This window comes from Cynoglossus semilaevis, chromosome 10 (genome assembly GCF_000523025.1).
Source record: "Cynoglossus semilaevis isolate Cse_v1.0 chromosome 10, Cse_v1.0, whole genome shotgun sequence".
NCBI lineage: Eukaryota > Metazoa > Chordata > Actinopteri > Pleuronectiformes > Cynoglossidae > Cynoglossus > Cynoglossus semilaevis.
The window spans coordinates 5,011,919-5,031,695 of NC_024316.1; the positions used below are offsets into that span (position 1 = coordinate 5,011,919).

A 19,777-nucleotide genomic window follows, 5' to 3' on the forward strand; every position below is an offset into this window, starting at 1 on the left:
ACGCCGGGTCGACAGCGTCGTTCGGTGAGAATTCCGTGTTCTGAGGCGGTGAGTGTCCGCTGTCGAGGACTGCAGCGCTGTCTCCGTTCCGTCTGCCCCCGCAGTTCACTCTGACTGTATGGAGATGAGGAGTCTGAGAGGAGCTGAGAGCCCGGCCTCTCTCTCCTCCTCCTTCTCCCTCTCTACCTCTCTCACCCACTCCCTCTCTCTCTCTCTGTTTGTGTGTCTGGCTCAGTCATTGAATCCCGGCCAGGAATGTGAGTGACTCTGCAGGCAGGCAAGCAGGCAGGCTGGGCTCTTCCAGGAACAAGCCGTCACCCCCCCCCAACTCAACCTCCTCGACGAACACAAACGCCCTCCTACCCCGCTCCGCCATCCATGTGTGCTACCCTGCAGAGAAGAAGTTTTTAAAGTCAGTTGTATTTTCAGCTACAGACCTAGATTATTATGTAGCTTCATGAAATAGATTTTAGTTATAAGAAATGGTCGTAGCGACATGGTTTCGAACACAAGCTATTTTTTTTACGCAATTCGACAAACATTACCTTCACCCAACTCTTTTTGGATGCGCCGCCTTATAAGTTACAAAACCAACATATATTCAGATGTGACATACACTGGTGACTGTTTCCATAAGAGTCGCCCCCTGTTGGTTCAATTCAACTTGGATGCCGTACCAGTTATTAACCTATATGGTCACAATTTACAAAATTGATAGTTTGCTCCATTAAAAAAGTTAAACTATCAACAGATACTAAAATCCTTTGGAGTTACTAAAACCACCAGAGGTTCCCTAATGCAACTCGTAGCCTTTAGTTTGAGAATCCATTTTGCTTTTTTGGTACAAGACATCCACTGATGTAAACAATGTAATCTGCCTGTCCATCCAAATGTCCTGTCCTCTTTATATGGCTAATTATTAAAATAAAATAAAGAAAGGTATGTTCCTCCCCATTTAGGGTTAATTATTAATTAGGTTAAAAACTGGTTTCAGTTTCTCATATCTGTTTTTCTTTCTTCAATTTAAATTGCGTCCTGGCCTGAGTTGCCCTCTGGTGGTTGTGCAAGTTAGGAAACTACTTTTATTATCAGACAGTAACATAACTTTTTCTGTATATACTACCTGGTCAAAGGGAGCAGACTTGAAAGCATAGTAGGACAGTAGCACATTCTTTAAATTTGTAAGTTTACAGACATTGCTTGGATCTCAACCTCTACTGGACAGTCCCAACTGTCAATCAAATAGTCAGATCTAGTCAGTCTACCTACAGGTAGTTTTAATATGCATTACTTTATATTAAATTATGATTTGCAAAATATACATCATGTCCTGCTCCATATGACTTGAAACAAGCAGACATTATAAATAATGTTAAAAGTGGTTTGATATTCCCATACAGTGGACCTCCATATAAATAGAGTCATAGACATCCAGTGAAGTTGCCCCCTGGTGGTTTAATGCTGGTCTATGCACCTCAGATTTAGAAATAAAATGCTGCAATAATTCTTTGGTGCTATTTTGCAATTTGAAACGAAGTTCACTGGCATTAGCTAATCATGTGTTGTTAAAAGCCAGCTATACAGAGACATGGTGCTAAATATAGACTTAACTACAACAGAAACCATGCTGCTCCATGACCTAAACTAAAGAAACTCCTCAGTTCAGATGTGCTGACATTGCAGGGCTAAAATCTGGTCTAGTAGATCTGGAAACCTACTATGTTAGAAATGTACCATGAACCCTTTTATTTACCCTTGTTTTTAAAGGATAGAGAATATTACGTATGTAAGAGAAAGAGAGGCAGCAAGAGTGGGGTATCTTGAGACCATGAGACAAGACAAATTGAGCTTCGCTTCTGCTCAAATCTATTGAAACTGTTTGGCAACAATGAACAAGCCTTGTGTGTTGGTGACCTTGAGAGAAAAATAAAGAGAGAAATTATATATTTTCTTACGGACAGATGTCAAATGATGGCAGTCAAATTAGCAGTGATTCAAGACAATTTGTATTTTTTTTCTCCTTATTTACTGCATTCTTGTAAAACCACTGTCTTTTATGCTCTTTGTGTCAAAAAACAGTAAATACTCTTTTTTTTTAGTTTTGGTAAAAGGCACTCAATGTGTTGATACATGCGTTTCAAAAGGAGATAACTTCTCATTTACTTATTTAATATTCTATGTGTTGACATGATTAAATACCTGACAGGAAATAATCAGTCAGAGTTCCAGTCTCAACAGGTCATGTGCCCACAGAAAGTTCAACGCCAGCAGTTATGAAGCAATTTGCTGTTCCCGTGGCGCCCCCTAGCCAAATACCATTGTAACTGCACCAGAATGCCAAGAGAAAGGGGAGCGACCAGAGGTCAGCCAGGACGAAGAAAGTCGACAATACACTTAAGTGAAATAGCGGAACCCTTTTCAGAAGACGAGTTTATGCATAAAAGCAAAAGAGAATGGTAAAATCCGAACAAACAGAAAAAAAGAACACAAACCTTGAATACTGAGCAAGGTGAGGTGACCAACTACAAAAACACTTTTTTTTCCTTCATTTTTTTACATGTGAATCCTTTAAAAATTCCAAGCTGTGTTCAGTGCAGTGGCTTCCTCGCAACATCTGTGGGAAGATGTCCTTGCTGATTAAACCATGGGTATGATTCATGCTGAATTTAGTGACTGCTTTAGACTGTGTTTAATTATCCAGCTGGGTCCATGGAGTTTTACCCACAGCTACAAACAACCCCGGGGTTGATTAACCAAACCCTATTTCCAGAAACACACACACACATTCTGAAAAGAAACAATAACTAACCAATTTGGCTTTGTGACTAATTAAAACTCTATTCAACATGCAGAGGGACAAAGACGAGAGAGTCCAAAAAAATTAACATTTTGAGAGAAACAAGCAACCAGCATAGGTTAACTTTTTTGGTCATGCATCCACTTCTACATCCCCTAATTCAAAGAACCAGAATGCATAACATACGTATACAGCATGCATTTATTTATTAATTAAAATGCCAGTTTTTGAATTTGAATTTCACAAAAAAAGTGCAATGACATTTTTTTATCATGCATCAATCAAGCATGCTAGTAGCAGCTCGCGCACCCCCAGGGGTGTTCGCACCACTCTTGGGGAATCCCTAGTATAAAGGAATAGGAGTAAAATAAAGGGTATCCAAGGCATCTCGTGGCTCACCGCTTTGTTCTGAACAGCGAGTTTAACTGCCTTTTTTGCACTTTGTAGATGACAAAATTATCAAAACAAATAACATATAAAATATTCTCTTCTCTGGTGCACTCTGGTGAGTCTTTAAAACAAACTCCGTGTGGGTAACATGACCAAAAAAGGACTGTGTGATAAGAACATTTCAACGGTCAGTATAGATTATTATGATGATAAATATTAGATACACAAAGACTGACTTTTTCCCCCTTTAGTGAAACCTGAAGAACCCTCTATCTAACTGTTGACATAAATATGTTTAGCTCTGAACCCATATAACTAGGAGAAATGTACTCTACATCTGGATAATAATTGCTATTGAAAGCCCTGTGTTTGGAACATAACGGCCTCAGTCCTAAATCCTGGCCCACTTCCGAATCTTAAGGTCATTGGATGACTGGTACGATGAGGTCAGTAACAGTGTGTTTCTCTCAGTTATCTGCCCTGAATGTTCCTCTTCATGCCCCCCCCCCTCCCCCCCCCCAAAATGAGACCCTTATTGAGCTGCAGAATTGGTCAAGGTTCATTTGTGGCTAAATCGGCAAGAAGAAATTATTAGACATTACTGTGTATGAATGGATACAAAGGGCACGATGACAAACAGTCTTCAAGCAGCGCTTCATCGTATGTAATCAGGAGCCAGCTGACGACCAGCTTTAAACTCAACTAATACAACTGAACCTAGATTAATTGTAGATTAACTGGAGCCAATATAAATGTATTAAACAGAGAGAACATGTCATCCTGCTCAAGGTGTGGCTGCAGCGCTGATCACAGATTCTCTTCAAAATGAGATCAATACCACTGTAACTCCACAGTGCATTGTGTTGTGTACTTCCCTACAAAGCAGTGGCATGCAGTGAGTGGTCAGCGATGGCTCCAGTGCCACAGCCACAGGGCTGGGCTTTGTTCCATTTAGCTGGCAGATAAGACACCCGTCTGGCATGAAGCCTTCCTTCCTTCCTGCCAGCACTGAGCTCTGACAGCGACAGGCTGGACTTGGGCCTACAGTGCTGCACTGGCACACAGTGTGACTGTCTGTCTGTGTGTACATGAAGTGGTAATGGATACAAGTGAGATGCAAAGCTTGGGTTGCCTTCAGGCTCCTCGTCCTATCAAGGCCAAAGCTGTTAGACTGTACAGAGCGTTCATGCCAAGTCTCTTTTTCACTGTTTCATAATGCTGCTGGCATTCAGTGCTTCGGCACGTTTTGCTCTCCCTATTATTTCTCCTCAGAATCTCATCTCTGCCCTTTATTTACTTATGATGGGTTTTTTTAATTTGCTGCAAAGTCTAAAAGATCCAGCTTTTAAAATTCTTCCCCTGAATCTGTTGCTGACCTTTTCCACTGAAATTGAGTATTAAGAGACGAGGTGCATCAGACAATGATTCTAATATTAATCCTCATTTTTCATCAAATCCATATTTACAATTTCATCATGGTTCTATAACAGGTTAGTTTTACAAATGAATGCCTTCGAACTGAATTTCTCTCTCCGTACTGCTGCGTAAAGCCTTTCCCTGACCTCAATCTTTGCAAAGGAATTAAAGTGTTTTAAAAGAACTTTATATGATTGACACTGGAACCATTTACAAAAAACAGTGGAAGAAGTGGTGGGAAGAAGCAATCCTGCCCTGTAGGAAAAAGGCCACTGGTGGCTGGTTTGATCCAGTCTCCCTGTGTGTGGGATTTCTTCAGGTCCAAAACATACAGGATTAGGATTATTATTCACATTTAATCTATCTATTAACCGTTATAAATGCAAGTGTGAATGGTTGCCCATGTGGCCTATGCCCTCTTCGCATCGTGTACCCATCATGTATTTAAGTGACAAAAGACAATAAACCTTCAATAGTCATAAACTATCATCAAAGGAAGAAGTTAGCAGTTTTTATAATTAACACCCATATTCAGAGAAAAACTCAATAGATAAAGACATTGGCTAATAAAACAGGGTTAAAATAGCTGTCTTTTTGTCTTTCTTTTTCCTGTAGGTGTCAGTGTAATGGATCATCATCGTCCATCCCACCACCATCTTTTGCCTCATCTGCTTTTAGACCAATCACCTCTATGTATTCCCTTACTACGTCCACTGGTCTCCTTTGAGGCCCCCCATAATTTCCTGATACCATCCTTGCCTCTCTAATCTAATCTTCTATATTAAAATATCTCAATGTTGGCTGTCCTGGAGACCAGTGTGCCACCTCACCAAGAGAGGTCATCAGATGTACTGTAAAATATCCAATTTCACTTCATTTACTGCAAAAAAAAGTGTCTTCTTCCATCTGTGGGACAGTGAACGGCAGAACAATAAAATACTGAGTTTACAAGCATGGTGTACAACTAAACAGGCCAAGTTAGTAAGTTGGTAAATTTTAGTTTGGTAGCACTGTGTTGGAAATAAAAATATGTGCACAGGCTCAGCATGTTGGGATGACAGTGGTCAGATCCTTGATAGGTTGAAGGTAGGGAGGGGGTCTCTAACATCAACCCATCTGTCACTTTAACGCCCCTCACCACGATTTGACACGTTCTACACCACCATCACGTGTCTGTCGCTCTTGACTTCCTCACACAGTAACACAGACAAATCCTCCTTTATAACTCATTCTTCTTCCAAAACATGTCACTGTAATCTCCCAAGCAGTGTGATAGAAATAGGGGCTCCACAGCCATATCCTTTTGGGCCTTTTTAAACTGGGAAATGTGTTGATTGATGACTTGTGCATTTCTCCACCTTCACTTCACAGAACGGAAAAAAAAGATTCAAAGTTTTTTATCTATCTTCACTCACCAAGTGTTGTCAGTTTTCTTTTTTTTCCCTTGAATTACAATCACCTCCTCTTGCTTGTAGAACTTTTCCTGTATATTTTTTGTTTGTAGCACAGTGACGTGATCCCTGCATGGCAACACAGTGATGAGTGTAAAACTGTTTTGAAGAACTCCTCCCAGCTGCTGCATTCATCCCTGACTGCGCAGCTGGGAAGAGGAATGAAGAAACTCAGACCTGCCTCAGCCTGCCTAAAAAATATTTACTTTTCTTTACATGTCACCTCTTTCTGCTCTTTCATACAGGATGGTGCGTAGAATTTCCATTCGCTAATGTTACCCTATTCATTATTTAGAAATGAGGGCTGTACCACAGGCAAAAAAAGTGTGTACGGTCCCTAGGCAAAGCTGAAAATGAAACAATTACTTTTTGGGGTTACCTTTATGTGTAGATTAGCAAAGTATTGTTAGAGGTGCATGTTTGGGTGAGAAGACGGGGTAGAAGTCTTTGCAAACAGAGAACTTCTCAGGACAATGTTATGCCTTAAAATGTATAAGCATGGCTACATGAACATAACATGAAGTCCATGCAGTCCAAATCTGTGTGGCACATCACAAACAGGAGAGTCAGACGACAGTGTCCATGATATTTCTGAGAAGCTCACTTTTTGGTCAAAATTTGGAAAACAAAAAATTAGTACTGTCACAGACATGACCTTTTTGTTAGTTTGTTCAACAAGTTGATTTTATATTGTTCAATGTAGGTTTTGTCATCATACAATTTTAATTATACTATTTTAAGTATATTATATTATTATTATTAATACCCCATTCTTTATGGTCAATTCATTCTGAACATTAGATTTTTTAACCAGTGTTGGGATTTTGATTCTTTCTTTCATTCTTCTAGATTAGCTTTGGATGGTGCTGAGGAGAGGTGGTTGGGTCTGAGACCATGTGAACGTATGCAGACATACCATGATGACAAAGAGAGAAAAGGTGGAATTCCTCAGCTTTAGAGACTAGCAGTGTTGACCTGGATTGTGTCCATTCTCAACCATACTCAACACTATTTTTCTCTAATTTTTAATTCCACTGCCCTTACTATTATCATCCTCATTATGATCTTTAGCATCACCATGGCAGCGGACCACAACACACAGCATCACGTGGGATAAATGACATAACCTTACTTTCCAGGCGCCGTGTTGCTTTTTCCCAGAGCAGCACTGTGTACCACAAGACTGGCCCACTGCTCTGCTTTTGTGTTGCTTCTCATCTGTGGTGGAGGTTGGACAAACTGATTGGCCAAAGACAGCAGTATAGCAGCACCCCTCCTCCTGGAAAACTCATCTCACACGTCACAATTTTAAGAAAAAAAAAGACAAAGAAAAAAAAGCTCTCACCTTATTTTAAAAGTGCCAGGTTTTCCCATAGTGCTGTTTTCCATTCTTTTAAATAATACTTTCCTCTCTCATTTCTCTCTTCTCTGTCTTTTTCCATTGCATAATTGTAGCCACTCTCCGTTGGTCCCTCTCCTCTGGCCAACAGCTTAAAGGGCTCAGAAAGTCCCACCATTATTATGACTTCAACTTTCCACTGTATGTGTCCTAGCAGAGGGAAGAAAGTATTATCATTACAGTTCTTATTCTTGTATGATGTCATATGCAGTGTGCAGGGTCCTGACTGGAAGAATGACAGAATACCAGGTTTATTGGAAGTGAGTGCTGATGATTTGATGAAACTAAATATCATAAAAAGACCCTCTCATATTTTCAAAGAATCATCACAATTTATGCATTCTCCACATGTGACTATAGCTCATTTGACTGATTTCAATCTACGACTTGTCTTGCACAGTGTTGACCAATCCTCACACTTGGATGGAATAAATGTATTGCTTCCAAAAACAGTGTTTATATCAATTTTACCTCCAGTGTTATACTGTTAAGAACCATGGGAAATATCCAAAGCCTAAAAAAACAAGTCAAAGACAGTGTGCTCTGTGGACATCTCAGCACTCAACTGTAGAACTATATACTGTATATAAGACACTATGATAAGTTGGCATTCCTAAATGTATTTTAATTTGCAAAAGGATGCCACATTCTGCCTTTAAATAAAAGTCTGTATCAGACAAGTAGCTCTCAGTTTGGTGGTTGGTTGGTAGCTCTAGAGCAGGGGTGTCAAACTCATTTTCACCAGGGGGCCACATCATCAATACAGTTCCCCTTGAAGGGCCGGTTGTTGGACGACTGTATAGACCAGGGGTCCCCAACCCTCGGTCCACGGACCAGTACCAGTCCATAGATCATTTGGTACCGGGCCGCAGTGGTACACAATGAAAAAATGTACTTAATTTTTACTAATTAAAGTAAAAATTAGGTTAAGAAACTCTACTGCATGAAGGGTTTTTAAGCTCCCACGGGCCACACAAAACGGTTTGGCGGGCCGCAATTGGCCCCCGGGCCTTGAGTTTGACACATATGCTCCAGAGTTAGCAGGCTTGTCAAGAGATAGCTCGAATTAGGCACAGAAAGAGATAAGAGATAGTTTTAAAAAAAGTTAACTTTGCCACAGCTAGCCATATTAAATTAGCCATTTGAAATAGCAATTTATAAGAAAACAACTAAACGTTACCTCAGGATTTCAATTTTAACGACGTCAGAGCTAGATATAAGAGCTAACATAGACAGCAAAGGTAACAAAGAAAATAAATATAAATACCTAAATATTTGTCCAGAATCCATTACAGGTGAACCGACTAAACAGAGCTAATTAGAAAGCTAAGTTAAATTTAGATGCTAAGAAAGTACTTATTTAGCCAAACATAAAAGTAGCTATGTTTAGGCCAAAGGGACTACAAAATACGGCTACAACAGCTGAGTAATTGCCGAATTATGGTTATATTTTAAACTGGAAATGTTACCTGAAGTAAAGTATTTGAAAATGTTTATATTTTGTCTCTGTTACTGCACGGCAGGCACAATTCAAACGCTGCACAAGTGATTTTGTTTTTCCTCGCCAAGTTAACACTTGCCTGCGCATGTGCGGTGAAACTGCAACTTCTGGTTGGTTATTATTGCGTGACGTCAGTTACAGAACAAGGAAGTGCAAGCTGTTCCATAGCAGCGCGGTTTTTAAGCTGTTGTGATGAAAACGAATGAAACGACATGGATAATTTCAGATCCAAACTGAAACGGAAAAAATCCTCAACTGAAAATATCCACCCGGAAACATTTTCCCGAGAGACACAGCGACAGACGCAGCTGTTGTCTGTCAGTGACACTGCACAGGAAACAAGGAAGTAAGTGGTCTCTCCCTCTTTACCTTTATTGTAATATAATGTAGAATTGTTGACGTAATACTAAAAGACGCTGAATAGAGTTAATGGATAAATGTCAAAGTATAGTAACGACCACTGATTATCTTAACTAAGATAATGTAATATTCACAGAAAGAGACATTCTAATAAAAAGAAACCTACAAGGTAAACTATACACAACTGACACGTAACCAACAGGCTAACAATCTGCCAAATGACAACCTATCTTAGATATTTAGCTCTGTATGTGCGTGTCTGATCAGATGATTAGGAAACTGGTTTGATGATGATGTGTGTTTCACAGCTCAGCGTGGTGGTGCAGTGATCAGCTGTCTCCAGCAGAGAGTCTGTGGGCCTTCACCCTGAGGTCTGCTCTGCCAAATGTGGAGAAACAGCTCTGGGAGCCAGTTCCTGACCTTCCACTGCCTTCTCAAGTGGTGTGTAGTTTCATGACACCCACATGCCATGTAATAAAACACACAAGTAAAACACACTTCCTCATACATTTACAGATGAGCTCAAAGTAGACATGTACTGTATATTTTTATGCCCTGCAGACTGATTAATATTATTAAGGACAACGCCTCCACAGAAGGTGAAAAGAAAGACACTCTTGATATGTTTTACAAGTGATGTCAAGATGCACAGTGATGACTAAAATTCATCAACAATATGACCCTAAATTTAGAGTTATACATTTCCATACTATTTTTTATTCCAGTAATATACAGATTTTTTCTCCTTTCTTATATTTAGGAATGTTTAATTATCATGGTTATTTGTGATAAATCATGCTTATTAAGGTCGCAATTAATAAAGTTTAATTGTGATTAATCATCTCTGATTAATCAGATTGGACCATACTAGTATTTATGTGTATGTATACATATATATGAATATATGTATGAATATATGCATACATATATATTTACTGTATATAAATTATATATAGTAATGAACATAACAGTTATGACTCAGTGTTGTCTTTGAAATATGTTAATTATTAAAAAGCTTCTACATCCACTTGTGGTTGGAACTGAACCATTATCCTGTTTTTGCCAGAGACCTGCAGCACCACAGGGGGATGAACTGTGGTGTGGCCTCAGTGCAGAGGTTGCTCCTCTCCCAGAACCTGCTTCAGCATCTCCAGATCTTCTCCGACTCGACTCCTTTAACCTGCAGCACAAACGTCTGACGGACAACCATCTTCTCCTCAGATGGAATGTCTGCATGGCAGTACAGCATCAAGTCCAGGTGTCTCTGAAAGACAGCCGACATCCCTCCACAGTTTGGAAGAGGGAGCTCCATCAGGAAAAGACTCAGGTTCTAGGGGGGTAGACCAAGATGAGGCTGGGTCACTCAGAAAATGGATATCGTCCAGCCATGTGAAGAGGAAGGATATGAAGGAGAAGGCAGCAAAGAATGAGGAGAAGAGGGAGAGGATGGAGAGTGTTACAGGAGGAGGCGGTGGAGAGGGAGGAGATGGAGGAAGGCTGCAGAGCTGCCCTATGTGTCTGATGGTTTTCCCTTTAGGGTAAGAGATCCTTCATGCATATGAGAGAAACAGAAAATAATTATAATATTTACTGGTAAAATACACTTGCTCATGTTGATAATAATATTTCTTCATCCTTTTATCTCTTTAAAATCTACTATAGAATTATTACAAACCATCTACATTTTCTTGGTGTTGTATTTATGATAATTCCTGTGCTCAGACTTGTACGCATCACTGTCTAAACGTCTGCGTTCCCTCTTGTTCCCATGGCTGCAGGTTCACACAGATGGACTGTGACGGCCACCTGGCCCAGTGTCTGTCAGAGATGAACGTGGACATGACCTGGTGAGCCCACAGGTGGAAGCGCTGGCCCATGTCCAGGTGGAGCCGCGAGCAACCAAGATGTCCCGCACTCTCCAGGTTCAATCTGTTCGTGGAGGACACGCCGTGAGAGACGCTCACACATCACCAGTCAACGCGAACGCTGACTCTGTGTCAGATTTCTGCACCAGAGTCCAAACTTGTGGCTCTTTTTAGAAGACCCCAATTTTGTGCTTCTATTCTAAAACATGGCCTCAGGTTTTATGTCCTTTGTGAGAGCTGGTGTTTTGTAGCGACAGCTTTTGGACGTCTCGCACAGCTGTCGACAGGAGACTCGTCTGTTTTCCAGACTGCACTGCAGCTGACGCAGCTCAAATTTAGATCACACATTAAATCTTAGCAGATAAATGACCCAGAGACAGAGAGTAAAAGTGCAGAATTGTAGTTCTTTTGGGAGAGCGTCTTCTCAGTGAGGACGGCAGCTTCACCACCTCCATCCTCCTCAGAGCTGCCTGGACTGTTGATGCATTCTTTTCCTGGAAAACAATCTGAATTTAGAATTGATTTCACAACTGTGCTGCTTAAAAATTGATAAAGCAGTAAGAAAACGCTGGCAGTAGTTCTTCCTTCAAGGAAAGGTATTTTAACAGACTGAAAAACTCATTTGATTTGAAAAATTCAAAGGCTCTTTTGTTAATCGCTTTCTTGGGAATGTGAACTTGTGTGAACTTATGTTTGCAGTCTAGAACCTTCTGAAGGACAGGCATGAATCCTAACACTGCACTAGTATATAGCACTAGTATATAGCCTCTGGTTATAACTGTTATTACTGCACCAGAAGCAGCTTCTCTTCTTCTTGACACTTTCTTTTCTTTCTCCTTCGGTTTGCACAAATCTGGTACTTCGTTTTTTTTATTCACTAATCACTAATAAATATTTATTTTTTACCTGTAGTGGTTTTCATGGCTGTGTTGATAATAATTGTTTTTTTCCCATTGTACTATGTCCCCACACACAAAGTCTGACCCATCAACCCATTCCTGGGTGGCCATGACCACTTTCAGAAAGGGAATGGTGCTTGATCAACACCCCACAGTTGGAGTGGGATTCAAACCTGCATCTCTGACAACAGACCTGGTCCTATTACCACAAGCTTCTCTATGTAAAATAGCTGTCATTACAGAAGAAGCCTCTTTGTGTTTACATGACCTCACGTGTAGATCACTGACCTTCAGCAGTACATGACCCCAACACACACACACACTCAGTCTCAGTAGTGTTCACTCAGGTCTCTCGAGCAGCTGGTACAATCTGGCCAATCACCAAACAGGGTCGACCTACAACTTGTCGTACACACACCTGCAACCAAATCACTCACACACACAAGCAAGGAGATGAACATGAGCACAAGAACAAACCTGTGGAGTTAAGGAGTTTACAACAGAAAGTCTTAATCATTTTAAATCATTTTTGATCTGCTAATTGTTGTTAACAATAACTTTTAGATGGCCAATCAAAACTCTACATACATTATGAATGTTTTCAGAAAACACTGTTGGTGTTCCATAGTGTAGTAGTTGCCTTACACATCTGCCTAACACACAGAAGGTCCTAGGTTCAAGCCACATACTTAATGGCGCCTCCTGTGGCAGTCTGTGTGGGTTGCAAAGACTCACACTATGAGTTTCCACACTGTGGAACGAATAAAGGGCCTTCAATTAGTTTTTTCAATTTTAGATTATTTTCTCTGTATCAACACAAAGTGGAGGAAGGAAGGTCTACCAGTATAAACAGTATGAATGCAAAAAACCCAAAAGAATCGCCTCACGGAAAAACAGTATCATTTTTAATAATTACACATATTTACAAAGATGCTGTGAAGCCAAATGAAACAAATGTGGGCAGCTGTGTGTTAAAACCAAAGTTCATTCACCTTTTTACGTCACAATTGTCTTTGTCCAACATGCTTTTGAATGGACATCATGGACAGTCTCCTAATGTGATTTGAAAGACTTGGACTTCACCCATTGGTCCCTCGAGAAAACACACGTGGACAAAAATGACACCAACATTTCACCTGCCATGTAAGAACACCACACTAATAACCTCCTGCAGAGGAGGAGGAGGAGAACAAGGGGGCGTCACAGGATGAGATTCCCTATAAAGTCTAAGTAATTCCCGGCATCATTATCTCCACCTCTTCATATCTGTTCCCTGCCCTGAAGCTGATTGAGGCCCTTTGACTCAGGATCGTCTAATTAATCCTGTTATGTTGTTATCACATTAACACGGGTCAGATTTCATCAAGCGGCTCACAGCCAATAGACACTGCTCCTTCAAACTCTCAAGAGAACGCAGACGAAGATAAACGAACAAAGCTCCTGTGGGACGTGATTCATGCTCCGCTTCTGGCACGTGTGTGTGTGTGTGTTGTGCATGAGTCTGGTTTGAACTGTGCTGTGTAGAAAGGTGGCAGTATATGAAGTTAAAGTAGTACCAGCCTCCTTGTGTCACGTATAAACTACTTCTAAGCCTTTTTTTTTTACTGAACACCATGGTGGATCTGAGGAATCACTGGTTAGCTTTGAGCTAATAGCATGGAGAGATACGCTGGTCACAGTGTCAGGCTGACTTTACTGCGGTCAACTGTCTCAGCTGTGACCCCTGTCTTCTACAGAACATGATGTCCAGGCTTGAAATACATGTTAACAGGACCTGGAGAGCTGGATCCACCAATAGTAGCCTGCCCCATGTGGCGCTGTCAATCATCTTTTTCAGAATTTCATCACCAAGTTGGTAAGACTCCCATTGGACAATTCAGCTTTCAGCCTCACAATTCTAATTCCGCTTTCCTTCTCCTTTCACGTGTACAGGCTGATAAAGCAAAGGGGGAACTGAGCCAGAGTTAAAAAACCCCATCTTCAGCATTTCATCCAGTGCCATGTTGTCTTCTCTGCCTGGACCAAACCATATTTGGAAGAGCAGTTTTCAACAACAAAAGAAAGAACCTAACATTTAAGCAGCACCGCGCCGCAGTTGCACCATGTAAAGGCAGCCTTACAGCAGAGATGGAAACACACAATGAGCCCAAAATAGACATGGAGACACGTTTGCACAAGGCAGAACAACCAACTGGTCACATGACGTTTTTTTGCCTGGCCGCAGATGGTCACGCAGCGGCAGCTGGTGTGGAAGAATCTGAGCTCGGCCAGCAAGCCTGTGCACACTGTGGAGGCCAGAGCCAATCAACGGCCTTTTAGCCAAAGTTCTGGTATCATGTTTCTCTGTAGCTGCCAGACTATGACTGGCAGCAAGGACGCTGTGGCCTTTTCCACCTTCACACTGGCTTTGTATTCAAATGCTGGGCTGTGAGGAAATGCACAGACAGGCGATGTTCACAGCAATGCTCATGTGTGCAACAGTCAGTCTGGACATTCTTCAAAGGTGGACCAGTATCTGTCGAAGCTACAGGTAATGTCAAATTCTTCACACATGAATGGGTGAGCATCCTACCTTATCACAGAAGAACCACGCTCCTACCCTCAGCTCCGGACATTCACCTGCAGTTTTCTGAGTATCTGAACAGCAAACTGTGAAAGAACTATAAGCAAAAATGTTTTTTGACATTTTCCTACAACACGTCACTGTATGGGTTGCTGTCCTGATTCATCATTTCAACATTTTTTTATGCTAGTTGTATGAGTGTAGCTACATACATAATCTGGACTGAACCTGAGTTAGGGCTGTCACCTTTAGCAAAAATTAAATTAAAAGCAATTTAAAAAATATTGGTAAAAAATTTAAAGGATGAAAAAAATCAGGGATTAAAAGATAATTTAAATAATTTTGAACTGGCTCTCGTAGTTACTGTGTGATCCTTTAGAACAGTGGTTCCCAAAATAGGGGGCATGGAGCTATTGCACCAATACTTTCCTTGTTTATCTGCCACAGAAAATTGCACAGATTCATCATCCCATTTCCTTTGTTCAACAAACAGGAATTTTGACCTTCGTTTGAGAACCACTATTTTAAACGTAGCAAACATTTGAGCCAATCAGTTTAAGAAGACAGCGACACATTTTTGTGCTTTTAACAAGCAAACAAAATAGTTTTCCTGAGCATACTGATGTGAGTCCAAAGTATCTAAGAAGTAACATAATAATAGGGTTCAGGTATTAAAGTTGTACAAAACCCAAAAATGCCAAGTTTACACTCCTCTGCACAGGCACAGAGGCATAACTGGTTATGTTGTTTTGCTGTTAGCCAAGAAGGTTATTCATTATGCTAAGAAAAATAATAGTATCTGGAGTTGTACAATAAAATAAAATATATGCCCAGTAGCCTGTTGGCTATTAATGCCTTTGTGCCTGCACAAGAGGTGAATAACATAATTTGGAACTACTACTGACTCAGCAGCACTGTCATCATTGATGTAGGAAAGGGCTATTACATAATGAAATCACATGACATGCAACTATCATTTGCCTAGCTTCTCTTGGAAAATTAGCTTCAACTTGATTTTTGAAAAACGTGTCAGCCCTGACTTGGTGTCGCAGAAGAGAAAAGATCCTCTTAGGACTGCAACTATGAGTACGTAATGACTTCTACACTGTCTATGAAACAAAGACTAAAAAACACTTTTCACACATATTCCAGAGTGGCATGTTTTGCGGTGTATTATCTACTGTGTGTAAAAACTTCAAACCTAATCTTTGAGAAGTTCCTGGAAAACAATCTGAGTTGTCATTATCAACACTTATTCATTCCAGAGTCATTAAGAGTTTTTAGATTACTGGTTCATTAAAGGTGAAGTCATGTGTCAGGACTATAAAAAGGCTTCTCCTTTAAATATGAACTATGTGAACCAACCTTGGCAGCAGTTGTTCCATAATGGCTGAGAGATGTTCTGTAAGTGCATCATTCAGACACAAGGTAATACGTTTGATCTTTGAGGCACTTCTTAATTCAACGGTTGTCTCCCAATTTTCCCATGTCCTACCCAGTCATGAGTCCAATCCTTAAAACTAACAAATAAAGAGTAAGGTTTGTGATCGGGGTGAGAATGTGCCACTTGCATCAATAAAAAGGCATCGTCAAGGTTGGATTCACTACCTACAATATAATACACAATATTTTACACAATATTTTTCCCCCGTTGTAATCGTACATTCTGGTTTTTGGGTGAGGCTGTCGTTGCCTCTTACAAGATTAAAAAAAGAAAACAAAAGTGCACATAAAATTTCAAGTCCTTCAGCCGCGGTGTCATATTCATCCTGGGGTGTGGGTGGGGGTGAGGCGCGTTCATGATGGCAGGCACAGAATCAACAACAGCTTGCTAAAAGGACAAAGCCGGTCGTGCTTCGACATGAGGATGGAGGTTCTGACGGGAGAAAGGACCGAAGCTAAAAGATAACGAGAGAGAGATAAAACAAAGGGACCATGAGAAGACAGTGCAGCGACAGGAATGTTCTCGGAGTTCAGTGTCTGGATTCTTCTGGTATGCACCAAGAAAAAGTTTGGGTTTTCCCAACAAAACAATCAAACTTCTGCGGGGAGAACGCGCTCCTGTTCTCTTGGTGGACAGGTCCACAGAGCCCACTGCTCCCTCTTGTCCTTTACTCTTCCTCAAAGTTGGCCTACAAGTGTTGCTTTTTTTTTTTTTTGGGCTGAGACGGCAGCTTGGACAGACAGTAGGTGGGCAAGGAGGAAGGACGACTCTCCTTCATACAGACTCTTCCGCGGGGAGCAGCAGGGGGTTGATGTATTCAAATCCCTCAAATTCTGACTGGTCTATCCTCTTGATGACGTCCCTGAGGAGAAGGAAGAGGGAGAAGATGGAAAGAATGAGAAGGTGTTGCTTCGTTACAAACCCCGGAACACAAAGACATCTGTAGTAACCTTGAATCAAGGTCTATGAGGAGACAGCTGCTCTCCACGTTTCTTTCAAGGAGCTGACACAAAAGATGCTTTTAGATCAGCGCCAATGCCTACAGATATTTAGGAACCAAATTCTAATTTTAAGGCCACCTTACCTTTTACAGATAATAGGTTTAAACTTTTCAAATCAAATTTAAAATGTTTTAGCTGTTCAATGAAGCAGTGTGGCTAAAAGGTTAGCTTCCTGCATTAATAGTGGTCATGCCAAATACTGTATGTTGGGTTCAGAAAATCTCAAAAACTGTTTTTGTCATTGAGATAGATTGGCAATGGGTCCTTTTCCAAAAAGAGCTGTTGGATTTGCTTGCTAACTGCAAAGCCAGATAGTAGCAGAAGGTTAAAGGTTAGCTAAGGCGATGTGGGAAAGTAGTAGGCAACACAAGCCAGAGAGAGAGAGAGAAAGAGAGAGAGAGAGAGAGAGAAAGAGAGAGAAAGAGAGAGAGAGAGAGAGAGAGTGAGAGCTTACAGAACTTCCACACCTGTCATACCTACTTTCCTTTTTTTTTTCAAATTATATATACTACACAAAGACATATGTGGTTACTTGCCAACAGCAAAATAAAAGACCTACATCGTTGTTTTGTTTTTCTAATGCACAAAGGAGGATCTAGGTTGAGCTTCACTGGAATTACCACAGACAGGCAAGTAGTAGAACAAAGTTGAACCCTAAACCTAAAATCTGAACTTAAACACTACAGAGAAACACAGTGAGACCACGACTGTTGTTGAAGTTGATTAAACATTTTTAAGATCAATAGTTAGTGAAGAACTTCAGCGCCTCGGTTTCTGAATGATGCTGCCTCCATTAAAACTCATGGCAGGGAAGGAGGAGAATGTCATGACTCAAAGTTGCTAGGTGACGAATATGTGTTTTCTCTTAGCACCACTTTCCGTTTCTTTTTACGTTAGCAACTGTGAGGGTGTGTGTGTTGGGATGATGACCTGTTACCCAACGACAGAGCCTCTCATTTTGAAAGGCCGACAGGGTTTTTCCCTGCAGACTTTGAGTGGACGACTTTGAAGTTAAAACAATAGGTGCGTTCACTGAGCGTCGCCGCCGTCCCAGGTGGGTGGGGTCTCACTTTGAGGGCCACCAGCAGTGTCAGAGAGGTTGGCGATCCCACCCACATAGAGCATTGGGACAAGTGAGTGAAACGCCGCTCAGAATACTGATGAGGCAAGAATTTTCCTTCTGTCTGATCTTATGTGAAGTACCGTCACTGTACCAAGAAAGAGGTCAAACCCGATACAGTTCCATTTAGGAAATTGTGTTTTTTTTTGTTTTTTTTATCCCGCAGAAGAGAGATGAAGCCAGAGAGGGACGAATGAAATCAAGGGGAGAAGGACTGGGAGTTGACCAAAACAAACAGTGTGTTCAACCAAGCTAAAAACCTTTTCTGTGTCCTCCCACAACTTGAAAGCATTACCAGATGCAGAGAGAAGAAGGGACAAAGAAGCAGGGGGGAGGAGGAGGGAGAAGAGTGTGAGGCTGAAAAGCAAAAAGAAAAGATACAGAGCAGTTGAACTGGTCTGTTTACTTAACTTTGGACAATAACAACAGAATGAACATATTCTAGATTGACATTAGTTTTGAAGTACCCCAAAAAAAGATAAAATAATGCTTCTTGGATATATATGTAGTGTGTGTTTTAGATGGTGACCTCTGGCTGTAATTAAAGGAGGTGGGTGCAGAGGTGATTTGACCTCTACAATTTACTCATCACCAAAGTGAGCAGTGGGCAGCTCAAGCCCGGGGTGTGCCTTGCTCAGTGCACCTCAGTTGCAACTTGGCCGCTCATGGATTTGAACCTTAAACCTTCCGAAACCAAAGTCCACTGCCTTAACCACTAATCCACCACTGGACGACAAAATTAAGGGTTTTTGGAGATTTTATATAAATAGCTGCTAAGCCATTAATATTCAGTTAATTGGGCCTAATTAATGTTGTGTCTGTTATTGTTGGACACCTACAGTTAGTTCAGTGTCTCCAGTCTATCACCGTCTTGGAAAGCAGGAGAAAACAGGAAAACCCAGAGGAAGTCACACACATACACGGACAGCCAGTCAACTCCAACCATCTCCTGACTAAATCATATGCAACAGTCTTGGTTTTTTTTCACGTTGGTGTAACTAAGAAAAAAAACAGTCTTTGCAGACATTTGGAGACTAACACCTAGAAAGAACTGTGGTTTGATGCTGCCATTTTAGAATTGGGGCAGCTGGCACTGAATACCCTCCCCCTGCCCTCCCCCTCCCCTGTATCTGCACCAGGCTGGCAAGGGCCTCCAGCAATTCTGGCTTTTAATGTGACGCCGTAAATCTCGAACATGGAGGGTTTACCCTCTTCTCTCAGCCTACACGGCTCTCACGTCTCTTTCTTCTGGTGCCAAGCCCATCACGAGCGGGAGAGAGGGGAGACCGGAGAGCTTTTTGCATCACCCCCTCCTAGTGGGAGTGGGCGAAGCCAGCCCCCTCTCCTTGGTAACGGAGAAGAAGAAAAGGGATGGGGAGATAAAGTGCGAGACGAAGGGAGGAGGTGTGCGCGTCTCCTTTTGATGTGCTGTGGCGTTTGATGCCAGGTTGATATCTCCACTACTGAATTGGCAGCAAGATCTCCACCCAATTCTCCCACACACCCTCTCCTCCCGTTCCCACCACCCATGGCGCACGCCAACCAGCGTCTCTCAAAAACTCTATCAAAAC

At 41.3% G+C, this 19,777-nt stretch overlaps 3 protein-coding genes and 1 long non-coding RNA gene across 8 annotated transcripts in view; 2 read left to right on the forward strand and 2 right to left on the reverse strand.

Moving 5' to 3' along the window:
• snphb (syntaphilin b) overlaps positions 1–19,777 on the reverse strand; it is a 1,167,912-nt gene that overhangs the window by 83,181 nt on the left and 1,064,954 nt on the right. The window lies entirely within an intron of this gene.
• On the forward strand, positions 8,521–10,503 carry LOC112487611 (uncharacterized). The gene is made up of 3 exons (XR_003050872.1): positions 8,521–9,300; positions 9,623–9,755; positions 10,381–10,503. It is a non-coding gene; the product is annotated as an uncharacterized LOC112487611 (long non-coding RNA).
• On the forward strand, positions 10,499–11,613 carry si:ch73-70k4.1 (Fanconi anemia core complex-associated protein 20). The gene is made up of 2 exons (XM_008318378.2): positions 10,499–10,852; positions 11,093–11,613. Exons 1-2 carry the CDS (start codon positions 10,536–10,538, stop codon positions 11,163–11,165), a joined length of 390 nt encoding a protein of 129 aa, XP_008316600.1. The 5' UTR covers positions 10,499–10,535; the 3' UTR covers positions 11,166–11,613.
• prkcz (protein kinase C, zeta) overlaps positions 12,965–19,777 on the reverse strand; it is an 82,452-nt gene continuing 75,639 nt past the window's right edge. For all 4 annotated transcript variants that reach the window (XM_008318373.3, XM_008318374.3, XM_008318375.3 and 1 more), the window contains one exon: positions 12,965–16,947. In XM_008318373.3, the coding sequence (XP_008316595.1) occupies positions 16,860–16,947 (88 nt within the window). In that variant the 3' untranslated portion in view covers positions 12,965–16,859. The remainder of the gene's footprint in view (positions 16,948–19,777) is intronic.